General features: G+C 36.5%; 1 protein-coding gene across 1 annotated transcript; it reads left to right on the plus strand.

Moving 5' to 3' along the window:
• The first annotated feature begins 4,744 nt into the window (after window positions 1-4,744).
• On the plus strand, window positions 4,745-7,686 carry LOC131056615 (putative anthocyanidin reductase). The gene is made up of 5 exons (XM_057990919.1): window positions 4,745-5,484; window positions 5,576-5,745; window positions 5,853-6,053; window positions 6,842-7,215; window positions 7,308-7,686. The coding sequence occupies exons 1-5, from the start codon at window positions 5,292-5,294 to the stop codon at window positions 7,447-7,449; spliced, it is 1,080 nt and encodes a 359-aa protein (XP_057846902.1). The 5' UTR covers window positions 4,745-5,291; the 3' UTR covers window positions 7,450-7,686.
• The last annotated feature ends 15,234 nt before the right edge of the window (window positions 7,687-22,920 follow it).

The following is a 22,920-nucleotide window of genomic DNA, read 5'->3' on the forward strand; positions in this document are numbered from 1 at the left end:
ATGAATATGTTGATGTTGATAACCATTTATCTAACGCATTTTCTAAAGCACTTATCCTAGCTCCTAGACAAGAACACCGTGGCTTGGGATATGAACATAGCCCTTGTTTAGATCTTGTGATAGCTCCATCTGCTGTGTTGAATGTTCCTCCTCTAGCGTGTTCCCTGCCCTCCCGAAACGTTGATCAGCAAGATCGGGGGGTAGATGACGTGCTAGAATAGTTTCATTAGCATAGCAGATTCTCTCCTCCTCTCTTTTGTTACTTCTTCTATATGTTACTCTCATTCTTCTATTTGTTGTCCTTAGTGTTGTCTACTTGAGGACGATGCAAAACATTGAGATCTCTCGATCTCTCTCATGTTGACTCAAAAGACACATGTGTTCCCTTCTTCTAGGTGACCTTCCTTGATTGGGGAATGAAGAACAATTATGCATACATACATATGATATACATGAATTATCATACAGCATACTGACCCCGAGGAAAGCGAAGTCACCTTGTGCTTTGTGTTTTGTATCTATTATCCTTGGGCTTATCTCACACTTGGGGGCTAAATCCTTGCGATAACGTGCTCCTTTCCCTTCTCATTTCTTATATGTATCACTACCTTAAAGCAATCACCCCCGGTGAGGCGCGTGCGATCGCTTTAACGTAGGGGGCATACATCCCGTCCATATCTTTTCAAGATACTTGAAAATTTCCTGACAAATTTAGCTTTGTCTTGAAAATTTTTGATATCTTTCTTGCATGACTCATAGTGAGGGAACCTTACTACTGACAGTCATGGTTCTCCCTCGTGATCTTCCCTTTTACTTTGTCAATCGAAGTCGTAAGATCCTTAGTCCACTGGGGGCTTGGTGTATCTTGCCTCCTTGACGTGGTGAAAGTTTTTCAATGTTGTTTCCTTGTACTTTACCGAAAGTATGAGCGTACGCTTATACTCCCGCTAAAGTGGGGGCTAAATGTAGCGTCCTAAAATTGCGACACTTGCAATTTCGACCGCATTTGGGTCTTCATGATGGCGATGCAACACGGAACCTGAATGGAGACCCCGAAACTTGTTCATGACATCAAAAACTGCATTTTTCCAGCACCCTGGCCTGATCTTCCTTGCACCCTACTATCCCGGGAGGTGGGACCAGAGCGCCCAGCGCCCTGGTCCTTCAGGACTAGGGCGCCCAGCGCCCTGGTCCCTGGCCCTATTTTGGGCCCGGTCTCCTATGGGACTTCGGGCCTTTTTGTTTGCAATTTGGAAAATAACATTTCCTGGTCGGCCTAAGGTCAGGAAAATCAGTCTATCAACCCTAATTGACAAGTATAAAAACTACATTTCCTCTCCCATTTGAGGAGGAAGGACATATGTGTACAAGGCGTGGAAACGATACTCAAATATTCAAGCATTCAAGCATTCAAACATTCCTTCAAGCAATTGATCATTCTAAGTCTCCATTCAAGGCTAAGTGTTGCATTCAAGACAAGGATTCAACCATTGAAGAGGAGATCACATGCTACAACATACAACATACAACATACAACAACATCTATACCTTCGCATATAAGGATACAAACATCCTTACAACAAGGTTGCAGGTACGCGGCTGAAATTGAAGATCTGGAATCCTTGTGCAGAGACGAACAGATCCCCCTTCGTTTCGCGGATTTTTCGGAGGACCGTGTGCACGCCAGGTGCCATCGTCCCGTCAACTTTTGCTCAAATTTGCAGGACAGTGCCGTCTCGACATTTTACTGCTAATTCCAAGTTCGTAGCTTCATATCATATCCCTATCTCTGTTTATAAGCGAATCTTTCTCACTTTACATGCATTCCTAGTTCAATCTTTCTATCTACATTCTTTACAAAAGAGGGTAGCCTTGCTATCACAACCCTTGAAACTCATTTAGAATCCAATCTTGCATTGCGTGGGATTGGATCTTGTGGGTTTCAACCCCTCTTTTGAATGTAAAGTCCCTCCTAAGTGAAAACCATCAACCCTAGTGAATCTCCCTTCTCTCTCCTTGGAGTTGGGGAGGGGAGAATGACTAGGGTTCGATTTTTCCGCTTTACACATGTATATTAAGATTATTGAACCAAAATCCTCTCTTGAGTGATACTCTTCCTCCCGTCCGAAGGCTTATTCATTTCCTGCATCGAACTTAGCACATCACAACAGTAGTCAACTATTATTAAAACATAAGTATATATATTCATCATATATTTCATACTGATTACATAATCATTCACTTAATTCCTAATCAAAATACATATATATTCAAAGCATATTCATGTGATAAAGCATTTTAACTAAAACAAGTAATAGTAAATAGTAATGTCACAATAGGGTGTAACACAACCTCCCCTTTTCAATGAAAATGGGAGCTCCCTTTTATAGGAAAAATGGGCTAATGGATGGTCAAGATGGAATGTCCCAAGAAGGGCTAGGATTGCTTGAGGATTCCATGATCCTCAATCCATGAGTTCTTCCTCAAGCAATCACATGTTGACAAGTATGAGAGGGAAATGGACAAAGCCTTAAAGGCTTGAGAAGACATGAAGGAAGTGATTAATGGCTAAGTTGATGGGTTTGGGCTTAAATAAATATTAATTTATTTAAATGTGAGAGGGGGGGTTAGGATAAGATGAATTAATTAAAAAAATATGTTTTGTTTATTTTATTAATAGTCAGAACATGGTTTAATGAATTAAATCAAATAAATTGAATAATTTATTTAATTAATAGAAGAATATAGCTAGGGTGAATTAATTAAATATTATTTTAATTATTAGTCAGAAAAGAATGAATTAATTAAATGTGAATTTAATTAATAGTTGAACAATTAATAATTAAACAAATATAAAATTCATTTAATTAGGTAGGACAAATTCAGGTGCCTGCACAATTAAAGTAGCATAATAAATAGTAATGTATTTTTCTCTTTAGGAATTGGTAGCCTCTTAATAGGGGACATTACAAACAACAAAGAAAACCTTGGTCATATTATATCCTTTGCTAGCTTAACATTGTGGTTCCCTCAATTATGCTAAATTTAGCATTTAAGCGTAGTTGTTAAGAGGATTTAAGTAATAAAATATCAATTATAGAATTGTTTTTATACTATTTGCAAATACGATCAACAAATAACTTATGGATGTATCAAGCGAGGAAGGAATATTGAGCTTACCTCCTGATACACATTTGAGACAAATTTTTAGGCTTTTGTGAGCGACATTTTCTCACTAGTGAGAATAGTAGTAATGATAATATGGGATATATGGCTAATTAATTATATTACCCATCCATCAAAGAGATGGTTGATTTGGGCATGTGAAATAAACATAAAAGATCATAAAAGAATTTTTATTGTTACACAATTAAAAAACATATAATTGTGTTTTTCTCAATTTCAAATCCTATCAAAATGTACCTCTCCTCATCTCATTTGACTATTTTTTGTTCAATTTGTAAGAAATTGCACTTATTATACATGTTGACAAAATGTTGTGCTAACATATGTCACTACCTTTTAAAATTTTAAAAACATATATACCACAACTTTCCATGGTGAGGCTACATTTAAAATTCATAAGAGATATTATGCATTAGACAAATTTATTGTCAAATATAAAATATTCTCAAGCATTTAAATTAGTAGTAGAAAATTATTATGTAGCAAACAAATTTGTTGTTCAATATTATGATACTATTAAGGATTAAAAACATTTGGACAATATTGGAGGTTTAAGGTAGACAAATTAGTTGTTAAATACTATAAACTTTTCTAAGGATTTAAACCATTTGAATACAGACAATATTTGATGTGGATAGTTTTGTTTCATGCATAATTTGTTCAATAATATTTATTTATACAACATACAAAAAAAATGATGATAATAAACTAGGTTTAAATTTCATGGCCACCTATGTTCACCAATGAATGAGATATTTTTCAATATTATTGTTCATAATTATGTCAACATAGATGATAAAAAGTCATCGTAATGAAAATCTATTTTTCCTCAAGGATAAGGATAAGAATGAATATAATAATAAAAATATATTAAAATATAATCATATAATAATAGTTTAATATTAGTTATAATAACATAATATAATAATGGTTTAATATTAATTGTAATATAATAATATAATATTTTTTAAAGTAGAATAATAAACTAATACAATAACCGCTTTCACTCTTTGACACAAATTTCTCTAAATTTAAGTATGCTAGTAGATATGAAAATTTTAATATTTTAATATAATAGTAGAGACAACCATCATCAAGTTTAACAATTTTTAATATACATTTTTAATTCTTATCATGTGTTTTTTCCTCATCAATTACAAAAAAATTCTCTCTCTTTTTCTTGGCTTTGATCAATAGAAAGTCAAGGGTACTTGCCACTATCATGCCAGTTGAAGTGTCTTTATCACACTTCGAAGCAATAGATTGATCATATGTCAACACAATACACCCATATCCTCTCTATGGAGAAGTCATGAAAGCCATGATAATGGTTTTTGAAATGAACATTGTAACTCCTACTAATATCAACACCCTCATAGAAAGCAAGGATTCCTACTAAGAAAAGAAACTCCTATGAGCAATCCACCACATCTTCATGTTAAATATGCTTTGATTACATAATAGAAATTAATATTTTATGAGTTGGGGTACTGACTTAATTGGAAAAGGTTTCTCTAGTAGGTACAAGATCACATTAGGGTCTCCCCATTCTTCCAGTCTAAAAAATATATATTACCATTTATAAATTACTGTTATCAATGTTGGAAAATATAGATAGAAATAGGATAATCCATTTAAGAATCTGTATGTCTACCAGACCAGGTGGATTTTTCCTAATATTTTATCTGCGTCTCATCTAACAACCATTCAAAGGGCTATTGAAGGTAGAATATTAGAGTGGTAGATGCTCATATGGTTATCCATGATTATGTATACGGTTCTGGCTTGACTGTGACAGCATAGTATTGAATCTGTACCGTCCCTTCATCAATTATTCCCTCAATTTAATTAAAACCAAATTTACTGTTTCAGAAAGCTGAGTCCACATCAGTAAACGCCACAACTACACACACTTCCAACTACTCCTGAAATTTGTCAAAACTTCATCTTAAATTCCTTCCATCTACCCTTCTTTCAAATAGGGAGCCCCACCAGATGCTGTTTGTTTATAAATACATAGAGCAGAAGACTGATTTCTAATACAACTGCCTACCTAGCCAGTACATTAAATTTAGTCTTGAAGAGAGCAAGAAGACATACCAACAATGGCGGCCACAGCACCACTGAACGGCAACGCTCGTACGCCAGTGAACGTCTACGCTGCTGCACCAGAGAACGGCAATGCTGCTGCACCAGTGACAGTCTGCGTAACTGGAGCGGCAGGTTTTATGGCCTCTTGGCTCGTGAAGCTCTTGCTGGAAAAGGGCTACATAGTGCACGCCACAGCGCGCGACCCAGGTTCGAATCCCATCCCAATCCATTTCAATTTTCAGTACAATTTCTTTTTAGGTATCTGAAAAAAACTGCTAATTTCTTGAAATGTTTACAGAAAACAAGGCCAAGGTAGCGCATCTGCTCAGCCTTCCCGGTGCCGATCAACGGCTGAAGCTTTTCAAGGCAGAACTGTCCGAAGACGGGAGCTTTGACGCCGCCATCGCTGGCTGCGACGGGGTTTTCCATGTGGCGACTCCTACCGAGTTTGCCCCCAAAGATCCTCAGGTAACATAATAGATCTAATCTAAAACACATATATATGTGTATATACCAAGAAGTTAAATTTAACCCTAATTTTTTCTGTAACCTGCAAATAAATTTGTGTGTTGCAGAAGGATTTAATTGACCCAGCGATCGACGGGACCCTGAATGTTCTGAAGGCGTGCAGTAAGGCGAAAACCGTAAAGCGCGTGGTGGTCACATCGTCAGCTGCCTCAGTTTCCATTAACGATTCCCCCGAGCAGAACCAGTACATCGACGAGTCTTGCTGGACAGATGTCGATTTCCTTCAGACCCAAAAACCCCCTGCTTGGGTAAACAGAAAAACCCTAGTCACCTCAAGCATTGTCATTTTAAGGGTATTTTCAGTTTTAATAAGTGGTTTGGCTTAATTTTGCATCATCATTGAGTTAATCAAATCATTTCTTGGTTTAGGCTAAATCTTTTTGTATTTTAATCTTTTAACTTTTAGCATGGTGGATTGGTTCAGAATCTTGTATCATTGAGTTCGCCACTCATTCACTTTTAATATGGTGGTTTGGCTCATAATCTTGCATCCTTGAGTTCATCGATCATTCTTTTGTTTTGAGTAACTGGTTCTGTTTGGTTCCTTTTAAATTAGTTCTAAGGTTAATGGATCATCCACTACTTTTCAATAGATGCATTGTGTAAATACACTTTTATTTTTTAGGCTAAATCTTTTCGATTCTTTATTCTTGCACTTTTAACATAACTTGCATCATTGAGTTCACCAATCATTACCTTCTTTTGAATGACTTACTCTTTTTAAACTAGTTTAAGGGTTAATCGACCATTTCAATACATGCATTATCTAAATACATTATTTTTTCATAGTTTTTTAAGGTAATTTTAAATATGACATTAACTTAAGCTTCTTTAAATTAAAACAAAGGTATTATTTGTCATCTTGTTTTTCATTCATCTTGATATTCTTTAGTTTTAATATATTTAAAATCTTGCCTATAGTTAAAGTTGCTAAACTTCTGAGTTTATTTGATAGGGTTTTTAAGAGCATTGCAAAAATATATCTTTTAGGTATTACTTTTGAGTATATTGTCATATATTTTGTTTGTTTTTATAGGCATACCCAGTATCCAAAACACTTGCCGAGCAAGCTGCTTGGCAGTATGTAAAGGAGCATGACTTGGACATGGTCACCATCATCCCTGTGTTAGTTGTGGGGCCTTCCATTACACCCACAGTGCCTTCCAGTTGTCAACTTGCCCTTTGCCTACTTACAGGGATTCCCCCATTCATTGGAGGCTTAAAGGGAATGCAAATGGTATCAGGATCTGTTTCCTTGGTACATGTGGACGATGTTTGTAGTGCTCAAATATTCCTTATGGAGAATCCTAATACCCAAGGTAGGTATATTTGTTGTCCTATTAACACATCTGTTCCACAATTGGGAGAGTACTTGGCTAAGCGCTATCCTCAATACAACGTTCCTACCAAGTGAGTATATACCAACTTTTATGGCATGTTTACATTAATACACTTCATTCAAGGTTATGCAATGTTTAACATTTTGTCTTGTTTTTTGTTAGGATTGAAGATGTGCCTTCCACCCCCAAGGTGAACATCTCATCGAAGAAATTGGTGGAGAGTGGCTTCACTTTTCAATATGGGATTGATGAAATTTATGATCATACTGTTGAGTACTTCAAAACTAAGGGTTTGCTAGCTTAAGCACCACACTTGCTAGTTTATGTTTTGTCCTATTTGGACGGATTAGTCATATGATATGTAGACAAAAATGAGCATCTCTTTAGATGCCAAAAGAGAGTGTGCCTTTACCTAGTTGGATGAATAATAAACTCAAATGACAAGAATAGATATTAGTGTCTAAGTAGAGTTGTCTCTTTAATAGGCATTATTAGCACTTGTAAGAAGCATGGTACTATAATTAATTCAATTTTCAGATAATGGATGTTTATATGGAACAACAAATTACATGTTCTATTTAAATCAAAATTTGTATTTGAATGTTTTTTAATGTGATAAAACTTTTCTTTGATGTTTTAAATAGGATAAAACTTTTCTTTGATGTTTTAAATAGTTCATTATAAAATGAAGTTACTATATTTAAAAATTTTCCATTTAAAAGTTATATTTTTGTAACCATTCTATCACATTTACTTACACTGCTAAGAGAACTCTAAAATTAACTATGATATCTGATAGACTAATGGAAGACATTTGTTAAATAACTTTAATAGATTCATTTTATTATTTGAAATGTGTGTCTGTTGTAAAAAAATGATTTTAGACACTTAATTATAAAATATAAAATTGTTGGGAAATTCTTTGTTGTAATGAATATCTCATTACTTTTTTTAATGTGTGTTATAAAAGTTAACATCTTCGAAATATAATGCAAAATGCAACACATTGATAAACAACATAACTAAGTGTCTCTCACCAATATTAATTCATAGTTCTATCTCTCCATCTCCCCCTTTCTTATATTCGCCTCTTTCTATCTATATTTCTCCCTCTCCCTCTTTATATATTTACCTATCTCTCTACCTCTCCTATATGGGCACTTGAATTTGTCCTACCTACTTAATGAATTTTATATTTGTTTAATTATTAATTGTTCAACTATTAATTAAATTCACATTTAATTTAATCATTCCTCTTTTTTGACTATTAATTAAATTAATTCACCCTAGTTATGTTTTTCTATTAATTGACTAAATTATTCAATTTATTTGTTTTAATTCATTGAACCATGTTGTGACTATCAATTAAATAAACAAAACATATTTGTTTAATTAATTCATTTTATCCTAACCCCCCTTTAACATTTAAATAAATTGATATTTATTTAAATCTCTTTATCCTCCCACACATAAAATTTAATTAAATAATTATCTTATTTAATTTAAATCCTCTCACCCTCTTGCATTTTCTAGAAAATGCAAGTTGCACACTGACCCTCCCCTTAAATCATTTCTAAACCCCCTTTCATTAGCCTAATCACCCCCTAATTGTTTGCACATTCCTAAACCATCAAGGAATGGTCACTTATCAACCATTAAGACTCTTACAAAGCCTTCCAAGCCTTCTCCCTTTTACAAACAAACCCACATGGGTTTTGATTATTCTAACCCCTACTTAACTCTTGCACATTCTTCCAACCCTAGGTTATGCCCGAACCCATCAACTCAACCATTAATGACTTCCTTCATGTCTTCTCAAGTCTTTAAGGCTTAAGGAAGCGCACGGGGATTGAGGATCATGGAATCCTCAAGCAATCCTAGCCCTTCTTAGGACATTCAATCTTGACTATCCATTAGCCCATTCTTCCTATAAAAGAAGAACTCCCATGTCCATTGTAAAGGAGGTCGGCTAACAAGCATATTGAGGTTGGTTTTCCATATCTCAAGGGATTTTGTGTTCCATTGCCATAGTAGTATCACTATCTCTGGTGTTACTATGGACATTCAACAAGTCCTTGCATACTTACCCATAGATTTCACATAATCAACCATCTCCTATTCTTATTTGTCATCCTTGTGTTGGTGCTCAAACCGAGAGCAACATTCATAGCAACTGGATCTTGGAGAGGAGGAAGCCAAGGAAGAGTTGCATGTTCAATCATAGGAGAAGTGTCATTATGTATCTATGTTTAGTTAATTTAATTCTCTATGTTTGATGTTAATCTTTCTTGATATGTTACTGAAATGGTTTGAACTCGTGTTGTGTATGTGTATGTGTATGTGTATGTGTACGCGTATGTATGTATGTATGTATGTATGTATATGTGTGTGTGTGTATGTATGTGTGATTGGCCCAATTCTTAGAGGTAAGGTGACTATTCCTTTGGATGAGTGTTCTTCGTCATCATATGCTTTAATGGTGATCTTATTCTTTGAATTCACAATTTGTTTAGAATATCTCAATTGTTTAATAGTGTTCAATGTACAAATATTTATACTTTCTCCTCCATCTATCAAGATTTGTTTGATACAGTTTTTATGGAGAAAGGCCTCAATGTAGAGGGGTGCATAGTGTGGTTGGCATATAGAGACATCATCGGCTTCTGTGAATGTAAGGCAATGCGGAGTGGAAAGGTATCACACCATGGCTTGAAACTAGTCCATGTTCAGATCAATGGGTACAAAGGTTTATCTCAATGTTTTATCAAGAATGGCCTTATGTGAAGGGGATATGCGTAAAAGCTCAAGGATGGAAATGAGAGCGGGTATCTTCCCTAACTGATCTACAAGGTCATACTCATTTTTGGTAGATGATGAGGTTGTGGTCTTGGATGGAACACCTTGCAAGGTGACTTTACCTTGACGAGTTGTGACATTACATTCAAAGGTTTTGTCTTTAGAGGACGAGAAAGATGGTCCAATGCCTTTTAAAACAACTTGTTCCTTTGGGTAGAACCTTTGGGAGTTTTGTCCTTTATGATAATGGTAGAAACATAATTGTCCACTAAAATGTGGTTAATAGTAGAATCATAATCATAGGACATCTTAGCATAGTTGGCTTGATTATCTATTTTGGATTTTCCTTTATCATGTTTAGGGAATGGCTCCTTAAACATCACATGTTCCTCATCAAAGGTATGACCATCAACCTCTATGTCACCCTTGTCAACAAGGTCTTGTATAACATCCTTCAATCTGTGACAATTGCCAGTTGTGTGTCCTTTGCTCTTGTGATACCCACAATACTCATCATCATTCCACCATGCATGTTTTACTTTTGGTTCATAAGGTGGATTATCTGGTAGTGTTATGAGCTTGTTTGAAACCAATTTCTTGAATGTTGTCTCAATTAGCTCTCCCAATGGAGTGTATTTCCTTCGAGGCTTTGATGACCTTTGAGTGTTCACTTGATTGTTCGCATGGGATGAACTTGCACCCAGGAAAGTCACTTTTGGTTTTACAACATTTGCATCTACTACCCCATCATTGACTGTGTTCTTATTCTTGCTCCAAAAGCGGGGCTTGTCTTTCCCATTTGATTCCTCTTTATTTTCTTTGAATAGCTTTGTAGTCACATAAATCTGTCCATTTAACTAAATGAATATTTCCTATTTATTTGATTAAAAATCCACTAGCCATCAGTTAATTAAATTAATATTTAATTAATTCATCTTTAAAACATTCTCCTATTAATTAAATAAATTATTCAATTTATTTTAATTCATTCATTAAACCAAATTCACAATCAATTAAAATGAATAAATCATATTTATTTCATTTAATCCCCTATTTCCTCTTTTAAATAAATAAAATAAAATATTTATTTAAATCATTTATCCCCCCCCCCCCCAACTTGCATTTTGAAATAAATTAATTTGATTTTAATTTAAATCCTATTTTCCCTCACCCACCAAACCCACTTGCAACCCTAACCCCCTTTTAGATTCTTCTAAACCCTTCCTAATTAACCTAATGCATCCCCTAATTATTGTCACATTTCTAAACAACTTGGAGTCACTTCTCAAAGACCTCAAAGTCTTTGAAAAACATTTAATGCTTTGTGTGTTCAACAATTTAACCTCCAAAGTCTTCCAAAACCACTAATGGCTCTTACATGACCATTTATGGCTCTTACATAACCATTTATGGTTATTTCAACTTGCACTCATGTGTCTCCTCAAACATTTATTGCTTTGACCATGGTTATCCCTTTTGCCTTTGCACAAGAGTTTATCCATTGGATAAAAGCTTTATTCTTTGAATAAAGAATTTATTCATTCAACTAACCTTGACCCTAACCCCCAAGTTAACTCCCAGGTCATGTCAAGAATTTAATGCTTATTTCCTCTCCTCTCAACCTATCTCACATTGACACTTGTCATCCTGGGATTGGGTTGAAAGCCCTCACATGGATCTCAAATCATTCAATCCCGACCCTTGTTGAGATTACTCAATCTCAACCATCCATTGCTCCATTTTTCCTATAAATAGAGCCCATTTCTTCATAATCCAAATCCTGAAAACTTGTATGCATTTGACCTATAGTGAATTTTAGAGAGCATTTAGCATAAATAATTCATATATTGTCATCTTGGACTAAAATAAATCTTAGTTCTTTTCCATAATATGTTTTATTAGTTTGTTTTACACTTGCATAGCATAAGCTTGAGATCATTTGCAATCTTGAATCTCCGTAAGCATCCATAGTGCAAAAAACTACTGAGAGCTATACTATTTTGGAACTTGGGGAGGAGAGGAACAAGGAAGGAGAAATTACCAGCATGGTAGAGAGCATTTGGAGGAGCTTAGTTGCTTTTTTTAGATTCCTTAAGCTTTCCTTGTTCTTAGTAGTGTCTTTCTTGATATGCTTGCTTAGGATAGTTTTTAATTTATGATTTTCTAACATCTAACAATCGACTCTTGTTGTTTCTTGTTCAGGTGTTTGTTTATCTTAACCTTGTCCTTTTTGTAGAGCATCAAGCTTTATGACACCTTGTTCAATAAGGACTTTCTCAGTTGCTAATCTTTTTTCAATGACCTCTCTGAAGGTAAACAAACAAGCCTTTCTTAGCTCATACCCAATGTCCTTGTTAATGTTTTGAGTGAACATTTCTACCATTTGTTTTTTTGGGATATCACAAGAGCATCGACTAGAAATACCTCTCCATTGATGTAAGAAAGAAGTAAAAGATTCCCCATTTTTCTGCTTAGTATTGCACAAGGTGGTCACCGACACATCTGTTTCAATGTTGTATGAGAAGTGTTGTATGAAAGCTTCTGCTAAATCACTCCATGACTTAATTCTAGGTGGAAGTTGGGAGAACCATTCCATAGCTTGTCCACCTAAACTTTGTGGGAACAATCTCATCAAGTATGTTTCTTCTCCTGCTACCTCAATGCATGTTGTGAAAAAATCTCTTATGTGTGCCTTAGGATCCCCTTTGCCTCTATACTTGTCAAATTTTGGTGTCACGAAATGTGGAGGAAATGGAGGCATTGGAATGCTTCTATCAAATGGGCAAGGACATATGTCTTTCATTGTGTACTATTTCTTTGGTGTATTCATGTCTGCCATTTGCTTTTGCAAATCCTTGATTTGTTGTTGCAAATCATTTATGGGTGGTGTCTTTTATGTTTGAGCTAATCCCATGCCTGAGCCAGCGAGTGGAGGAGGAGGGATATAATGCATGTATGGATAGTATTGATCATAGATGTGTCCATATGGAGGAGGGACATAATTGTAGCTTGCATATGGACTACTTGGTATGGCATTGTAGTGAAGAGCACTAGGTCTAGGTCGATACATGTCATGACCATGAGGGTAGGAGGTATCCTAAGAATGATCTTGAGTATTGCCCCCAAATCTGACATAGGGTTTCCTCGTGTCATGATTTTGAATGTTTTCTTGGGTGTAATTGTATGCATTAGTATGATCTTGGGTATCATCATGAGCATGTGTAGTGGTAGTTCTCCTCCATGGGAAAGGACGATTGTGGGGTTATTCATGAGAGTTCCTAGTAAAATTGGCATGAGCATAGGTATTGGGAACTTCTAGTTTTTGAAATAAGGATGAAAGTGACTCAGGCATGAAGTGCCCTCTCCTATTACCACCATTATGTCCTCTAGGATTTTCATTTGTTTGATTTCCTTGATTAGGGTCCTCTTCTATATGTGACACATCAAAATCGTGAGGTAGCTTCATCCCACTTTGCGCCATGACTTGAAAGAAGTATTGTCTATCTCTTCTCATGATTTCCTCAACCAATCTATTGAGCCTTGGATCTATCACTAGTACATTCGGGGCTGATTTCCGACGACCGTTTGTTAGATTTTCAACAAATTTTCGTCGGAGTGTCGACAAAATCCACCATCGAAAACTTGGCGTCAGATTGGTCGACGATGCCATGCCCGTCAGAAATTCGACAATCCAATGGACTCTACCGGTGGTCAAAGAAGTCGTTGATCGAAAGCTTGGTATTCATCATAATTCCGACGATAATTATCATCAATATAAAAAAAATAATACCTGAGAAAAGCCCTTTTGGTTTCTAATTTGGCATCACTGTACTATTCATCTTGTTCGCTTTTAATCTGCCTTTTCTAATGTTTGTCAAGCCTTATAAGTATCATGCGATTTTATGTTGATCTGATAGCCTGCGTTGATTCGCGACCAAAAAGTGCTCGAAACTTAGTTTCTGCGAAGTAGCGAAAGGCGAAGATGGACCCAGCATATAGGTTTGGACCAAAGCTAAACACCGATCAAGTTTCATCTGATCGAACGGACAATGTGGTTTCGTGAGATCAAGATGAACGTGTTTTAACCTTTGTGAAGTGGCGAAAGGGTTTGGCGGGTCCTAGAGATAAGCGGTCTTCTTTGGTTAAAAAATGACCGGGTTGGAAAAAGATCAATGGCTTCTCGTTGTTTCGTGGCCAGGAGATGCACGAGCTATACCTTCAATGAAATAGCGAAAAGGTGGAGGGTCCCGCTAAGAGTGGTAGTAAATGTGTTAACCCCAGTTGGCAATGACATGGCAGTGACAAGGCACTTAGTTGGCGGTATGCAGTGGGTCCGGGCAAGGTTGTCATAAAAAGAGTAAACAACGAGCAAGTTCTTGAGATCTAACGGCTCACGTGAATTTGCGAAGATAAGATGCTAGCAAGTTAGTCATTGCGAAGTAGCGAAAAGGCCAATGGGCCCAAGGGACAGGCATGGCATGAAGTTAAAAGCAGATCAGGTCTGTTTTGATCTAACAGTTCTTATGGTTTTGTGGCTGCAAGCCAAATGAAGAATAATGTTCACGAAGTCGTGAAAGATAGGTGGAAATCATACAGAGGAGTGACGTGGCATAACAGCTGCTGCTTTTTGTAGAGCTTGGAAAAAGATCAATGGCTTCTCGTTGTTTCGTGGCCGGGAGATGCACGAGCTATACCTTTAGCGAAATAGCGAAAATGTGGAGGGTCCTGCTAAGAGTGGTAGTAAATGTGGTAACCCCAGTTGGTGATGACATGGCGGTGACAAGGCACTCAGTTGGCGATATGTAGTGGGTCGGGGCAAGGTTGTCATAAAAAGAGTAAACAATGAGCAAGTTCTTGAGATCTAACGGCTCGCGTGAATTCGCAAAGATAAGATGCTAGCAAGTTAGTCATTGCGAAGTAGCAAAAAGGCTGATGGGCCCAAGGGATAGGCATGGCATGAAGTTAAAAGCAGGTCAGGTCTGTTTTGATCTAACAATTCTCATGGTTTCGTGGCTGCAAGCCAAACGAAGAATAATGTTCGCGAAGTCATGAAAGATAGGTGGAAATCACACGGAGGAGTGACGTGGCATAACAGTTGCCGCTTTTTGTAGAGCTTGGAAAAAGATCAATGGCTTCTTGTTGTTTTGTGGCCAGGAGATGCACAAGCTATACCTTCAGCGAAATAGCAAAAAGGTGGAGGGTCCTGCTAAGAGTGGTAGTAAATGTGGTAACCCCAGTTGGCGATGACATGGCGGTGACAAGGCACTCAGTTGGCGGTATGCAGTGGGTCTGGGAAAGGTTGTCATAAAAAGAGTAAACAATGAGCAAGTTCTTGAGATCTAACGGCTCGCGTGAATTCGCAAAGATAAGATGCTAGCAAGTTAGTCATTGCGAAGTAGCGAAAAGGCCGATGGGCCCAAGGGACAGGCATGGTATGAAGTTAAAAGCAGATTAGGTCTGTTTTGATCTAACAGTTCTCGTGGTTTTGTGGTTGCAAGCCAAACGAAGAATAATGTTCATGAAGTCGCGAAAGATAGGTGGAAATCACACGGAGGAGTGATGTGACACGTGGTTTAAAAAAGTGGTTGAGGGCCCGCCTAGGTGTAACCGGCAGTTATGTGGGAATAGTAAAAGGGAATAGTAAGTTGTTTCGCGAAAGAAAAGAGCACGGGTTTTATGTTCTGCGAAGTAGTGAAAGAGCAAAACAAAGGAAAGACTTAGAGAAACTATGACCCGTTGGAGCCAGTTTTGAATTCGATTTGGTGAATTTAATTCTGAAAAGAAAGCCCAAGCATGCGTAGTTAATTTCTAAAAACTTAAATGCCAACTTGCCCTTTTCAGTTCGCATCAACTTGATTGCTAAGTATTATTTCATCGAAGTTTGTTGCAGAGCGATTTTCTTGAGGTGAATAATTAGGTTTCTTGTGCTTTTCTTGATAACTCTTGGTTTGTTCTCAAATACTGCTGTGTGAATTACTTCATTAGAGGTCTCTGCTAGCCTCTAGTGGTATAATTGTTTGACCAGAATGGCACCCAAAAGAGAATTTACAGGGAAAGTGAATTACCAGGACCGAAATATCTGTGATGATTTTTTAGAGCAACTAACCATGTCCACCAATGCTGGGGCTAAGGCCAAAGAGCTAGTACCTAAGAACCCTCGTCTAAAAATTGGAGATGGCCTTTATGATAAGGGTAATTGGTTGAGGGACCCTGAAATAGGATTGTTAGGCTTAGGACTCTTCAAAGTTGGTTTTGGGTAGAGGAATTCCCTAGCTCCTTTGAATGGCACATGGGAGCAGGATGTAGGAAAGCTTGTGGTCCCAAGTGTTTTTATGGATGTAGATCTGTTAGCCCTGATTGCACAAAATTATGACTCTATGGCAAGATGCATCAGGAACATAAAGGGATCAGTCTTGATTGAGATAAATGAAGATGAATTCAGGAAAGTGTTTAAACTCAGTGAGTCCTCCAATTTGTTAGAACCTATTGACTTTGAGTCGTTAGCCCAAGTTTACAACACACAAAGGGATCATCTTAGAAGTGGCCCATTGAAAGAATTCTTTGTAAAGATAGGGGGTTAACAGTTGTAGGCCCCAGCACAATGGAACCATTCTCTCTCAACCTATTCACTTTGAGAGCTAAGGGTATGTATTGGGCATTATGCCAGATTTTTGGAGAGGATGCTGAAAAGAATATGCCAACCCATTTGTATGTTAATGATTGCACAAATTCTAAACCCCTCCCTAGCAATAACATTTGATTATGCCTCATACCTTGTTGATGCAATTCATAAAGGGCTAGTAGGAATAAAAAATGGTAAGGTGGATAGGCCATTTGGATGATACTCCATGTTAATGCATATGTTTTTGTTCAAAGGGGCTAATTATTTTGGAAAGGAGATGGACCTGATTAAGGTCAAGGATAAAGAGGAGATGTCAGTGCAATTGTGGAGTACTATTCTATCTTGGGATAGAGAAGATGCAAGTTATTTAAAGTTTGATAGATGCTTTACATCTAAAATTAGGATTCTTCTATGCAAAGAAAACCCTAGAATTCCTAAGGCTCTTTTGGAGTTTCTCAAACCAAAGGAGTTTGCAGAGGATATCAAGATTGTTCACAATTGGGGAGACATATATTTGTACCCTGTGTCTATTGTTTCTAGAGTGTTTGGATTTAGAGGCACCCCCTTTTTACTACCCTATCAGGTCCCATTGAAGATAGGGATTGCAGAAGTCCTGAGACAAATTGGGGGAGTACAAGAAGCAAAGCCAACCAATAGAGGTAAAGGGACTATTTTCCCAACTATTGCCATGGCTCACCATTATGTGATCACTAAGGGTGGATGGAGATTTTTGGAAGAATTATTTAAGCCATATAGGTTGTCTACTACAGTGTCAAGATGTGCAGACCCCGAGGATTTTTTCAATGGCATGTTCAGAAAAAGAGCAGTGTGCAGAGGTAGGCCACATCAATTTCAGTTCCCAGAAGATCTGATTAGAAATGAATTCAGCTTAGATGAGCAAGAACTGAGGAAGGAGAAGTGGGTGGCATATAAGAAAGCCCTTGATTTTATCCATAAATTTGACATTGGCTATGACCCCCTTTCTAGCTTCAATCCATTTGAGGAGAAAATAAAATTCCTGATTCTTTATTTTGAAGATCTCATGCAAACCTTAAAAGAAAAGAGGGAAGCCATAATGCAAAATGAGCCTAATAAGGCTAAGATGGTATTGGCTAAGCCTACCTTTGCTAGAGATATCCCATGTGGTGACTATGTAATGCACAAAAGGTCAAAGTACACTGTGATAATGCCAGTGACAGGTGAGCCTTCCACTTCAAAAGGGAAGAGGAAAATTGAAGATGTCATTGACATCCAGGATTCCCCTAAGAAGCAGAGAGTGGGAAAGGAACTTGAAACTAATGAGCCTCAATATTCTCCATCTCGGTCTCCTATCCACATTGGAGATGAACAAGTTGTGGTTGAACAATTATTGCAGTTAGGGAGTCTCGATGAGATTGCCTATACCTATGAGGAGACCCAAGAGGGGATGCCCAAAGAGCCACCTAATGCTAAAATGGATTTGACTAATGGTGAGTTAAAGGGCCAAGAAATGGACCTTACTGTTAAGCAAGCTAGTGAAGAATTCCTAGCTGACAATAATTTTGTCACATCAGGAGCTTTTATACAATTTCTATGGAAGCAAAATATTGATCAATTCAAGACTAGATGTGAACAGAGGAAAAGTGAACAGCCTCTTAAAATTACAACTCAGGTAGAAGAAGAGGTTAAGCAAGAAATGATGGAGGAGTTCAAAGAAATCACCCCTGAGAAAGGAAGAGAAATGGTAGCAAAGGCTGGTGTGTTGATTCTCCCTGAATGGGATATAGTTGATGCCTTAGTGCTTGATGCAGTGAGGAAAGAAACAAATCCTATGGAAGGAGTGACATTCAGCAAAGATAATGTTGCTCTTTTCATGTGGTCTTTAAAGAAGGATGAAAACAAAAGAAGGAAGGATGCATCAGATTCTAGCCTCTTAGGAGGCATGATAGTTAAAAGAGTCCAAGACACAGGGGTAGTGAAAGCTGCAAGCATAGTCCTAGAGACTGCAAAATTCACTATTGCGGTGTCAGAGAAAGAGGCACAAGAAAAGGCTAATCTCCAATTGAAGTTGGAGACTATTTTAAAAGCTTACAATGATGCTAAAGAAGGAATAGCCAACAAAGACAACATAATTGCTAGACTCCAGAGTCAACTGGCAGGTCAATATCATCCCAGTGAATCTTCTACACTCATGATAGCCTCCTCTCCAGCAAGACCCCCTCCTACTAGTCCCATCATTGAATATCCCCCTTCTCCTATGCCTTCTAGTTCCCAATTACCTGAAAATGTCCAACATGAGTTGGAAAAATTGAAACAAGCTCAGACATTGTATGCAAACAAATATGAGGAGAAGGTGAAAGCCACCATCTTGAAGTTTACTGACTCAGTCAAAACCTCCAATGTATACATAAATATGAAGAGGATTCTTGAGATTTTGATCAAATTGAGAGAATAAGAAGCCACTTTGGAACCAATCCTGAATAAGTGGGTGCCTAGAGCTAAAGAGTTAGAGATCATGTGTTCTTCCCATGCAGATGCAGAAGAGAATGACAATCTAAGGTCCACATGTGAGTTTATAAAAGAGATGAATATTCTTTGAGTGGAAGGAGCATGTATAAAAAGAAAAGCCCAACTTTATAGGAAAGAATATTCAAATCATAAATTTGAAATGTTTCTAGGAGGTTTCATTGGTCTTATCCAGCTAAAGGAAGAGAAGACTTGGTTAAAGGAGGTGGACCACAATTTGTCCCTAAGGATCAATCAGATTATTAGTACTGATGACACATCCTTATTTGTCCAAACAATTGAGGAAATTGAAAAAGTGAAATCTCATTATGGTTTCATAGAAATAGAGATTGGGCATGTACGAGTCACTTGGAAGCGGCTAGAAGATATGAAACAGAAGATTGCTAGTTTTACTTGGCCTAGTGATGATGTGTATCAGGAGTGGAAAGATAAGTATATGGGACAGAAAGAAGATGCTCGGGAGCAGTTACAGGAGGTTGCAACATAACAACAAGCAAAGGAAGCCGCAGATGCTGAAAAGGACTTCTAACCGCTTCTTGAAAACAACCGGTTGTTTGTAACAAACTTTCTTTTGAAGGGTCCAAAGCTTGTATCCATCCATACTATTATAAATGGATACCAGGACTCCTAAAAAAACAATCACAAGTAATTGTAAGAAAACACTGCATAAATTTATCTAATCTTTTTTCTAGTCTTATGGAGAATACTCTGAGTTTTGTAATATTTTCTCCAAATTAATATCAATATACAGACTAGAAAAAGTGTATATACATAAATGTGCATAGCAGTCATAGGGCAACTCATGTCAAATGTGCAACTCAATACAAGAAATAATCTTAGTTTGTAGCCCTATAGTATCATAATGCAGTCCTTGACCAAGTATGCATACAAGAAACATTTAGTTCTATTAAGGCACAAGCATCAAAGTCAGAGGTTATGACAACTAGTGAAAAACATCAAGAACAAAAAGTTTAGTCTCAAGAATTAGGAGTTGTAATAAAAAAACTTACAAGGATGAGGCATATTCATAACTTTTGTAGTCCCACCTTGGATATCAACACTAGAAGCAACTCATATTGTTCGTGTAAAAACAAGACAATATGGGAGTTCATTATACCCAGCAACTCGTGGTGTTGTTGTTCGTGTTGGCTCTGTTGGACCCTGCAATTAAGATTCAATATACATTATTCAATAAGATTAACTATGCAACATAATGAATTATTGAAAAGTGTGTTACCTTGTTGAGTTTCGCTTGGTTTTGAGAATAGTTTAATATTCTCTACTTAACAAGGCCAACCACATGAAGGTGGAAGCTCATTTGGCCCCTCCCCCCCCCCCCCCCCCAATATCACTCTAAATTCCCCATAAACATCTTATAACATTCATTCATTAATTATTTCTACCATTAATAAAATGTAGCATTCATTCATTAATATCACATAACGTTCATTAACACATAACATTGATTAACATTAATTAACATGCAACATTCATTAATATTAATTAACACATAAAAATTAGTCATTATCAAATAAGTTAGATTACAATCATTTCTTTCTTTGTTTTTTCTTTGAAGCTATGAAAAGACTAAGTGGAGCATCGGTGTCTTCATCATTTCCCCCCTCTGCAGATGTTCCGCCAACTGCTCATGATCTCAATGTATGCCTAGTCCTATACAGAGGATGAGGACACTGAAGCGAAGGGGGGTCCTCTGCAATAACAAAGAAATGGGTTAAATTCAAAAAAAAAAATTATTGTTACAAGTATTTCATTAATTTAGAGAGCATAATTGTTGTGCTCTTTACCTGATGGGGCCACATCATTTTGTGTAGCCTCAACCTCAACATGCTGAACACCACGGTCCTCTTCACCTGAGTGGGGAACATCATGTTCTTGAGGTTGTGTACCCAGATCATGCTCCACTTGCTCAGCACTGACTACATGCTCTAAAATATTAACAAGAAAGGTTACATTAATTACTACTCTAATTACAAATTAAGATGTTTAATTGTATTTGTAGTCACATAAATCTGTCCACTTAATTAAATAAATACTTAGTATTTATTTGATTATTTAACCATCAATTAATAATTAATTAAATTAATATTTAATTAATTCATCTTAACCCTCTTCTCCTATTAATTAAATAAATTATTCAATTTATTTGATTTAATTCACTTAACCAAATTCAGACCATTAATTAAATAAATAAATCATATTTATTTAATTAAATCTTCTCTCACATTTAAATAAATTAATATTTATTTAAATCCCCCAAAATCCCACCTCTCACATTTAAATAAATTAACATTTATTTAAAATCACCTTTATCCTCCACCCACTTGTATTTTCCTACAAAAGCAAGTTGCACAATTATTTTAAATAAATCATTTATTTAAATCACCTTTATCCTCCACCCACTTGTATTTTCCTACAAAAGCAAGTTGCACAATTATTTTAAATAAATAACATTTATTTAAAATCACCTTTATCCTCCACCCACTTGTATTTTCCTACAAAAGCAAGTTGCACAACTATTTTAAATAAATTATTTATATAAAATCCTATTTATCCTCACCCACTTGAAACCTTTAATGGTTTCCCTTAAAGTATTCAAACTTGATGGCTTTAAAAAGTCTTCAAATTTAATGGTTTTCCTTAAAGTCTTCAAGCCTTTAATGGTTTCCCTCAAAGTCTTCAAGCATTTTAATGCTTTATCTTCTTTTTCTCATTTAAATAAATTAATATTTATTTAAATATTTATCCAAATGCAACTTACACCATTTAATTGAAATAAATGATTTTATTTTAATTGAAAATACCAAAATTTCTCCCACTTGCATTTTCCTACAAAATCCACTTGTATGCCTAAACCCCTTCTAAATTCTTCTAAACCCTTCCTAATTAGCCTAAATCCATCCCTTAAATATTGTCACATTCCTAAGCAAATTGGAGTCACTTCTCAAAGACTCCAAAGTCTTTAAAAAGCAATTAATGCTTTGTGTGTTCAACAAATTAACCCTCAAAGTCTTGGATAACCTTTGAAAGCTTTCAACCTTCAACCACTAAATGGCTCAAAGTCTTTGATAACCATTGAAGGCTTTCAACCTTCAACCACTTAATCCCCAAAGTCTCCAATAACCATTAATGGTTAATTCAACCCTCCCACATGGTTAAAACATTTGTTTTGACTCAACCTCTACCCAACCCAAGGGTCTCATCAAGCCTTTAATGCTTTGACCATGATTATCTCTTAATCATTTGCACAAAGGTTTATCCTTGCATTAACTCCTAATCCAATGGGTAATCTTAATTTAGACTTGACCCTTACCTTCTAGATAACCATGAGGTCTTCTCAGGCCTTTAATGCCTCCAACCTCTTCTCTCAACCCAATCCTATGTTGAAACTTGTCACCATTTTATTGGTGCCAATTGTGCACATGGATCCCCAACTTTCAATCCTAACCCTTGTTAAGATTGCTCAATCTTAACCCTTCATTTCCCTATTTCTTCTATAAATAGAACCCTTCTCCTCAAGCAAAAGGAGAAGCATTTTAGAGTATTGTTGTTATACTGGCATTAGCATAGAGCTTTTTCATAGCATCACTATCTACTCTTGCATAGTATTTGCTTATCATATTCAACCATCTTGAATCTCCATATGGCATCCATGGCTAGTGCTAAAAGCTGAGAGCTACACTCATTTGGGACTTGGAGAGGAGAGAGACAAGGGAGAAGCATCAAAAGGCATCATGGAAGCATCTTAGGGAGGCTCTTCTCCTTTCTTTTATTTTGTTAAACTTCTTTCATGCTTTTTGAAATCTCTCTTGATATGTTTGGAATGGTTTTTAG

Source organism: Cryptomeria japonica, chromosome 6, assembly GCF_030272615.1.
Source record: "Cryptomeria japonica chromosome 6, Sugi_1.0, whole genome shotgun sequence".
Classification (NCBI taxonomy): Eukaryota; Viridiplantae; Streptophyta; class Pinopsida; order Cupressales; family Cupressaceae; genus Cryptomeria; species Cryptomeria japonica.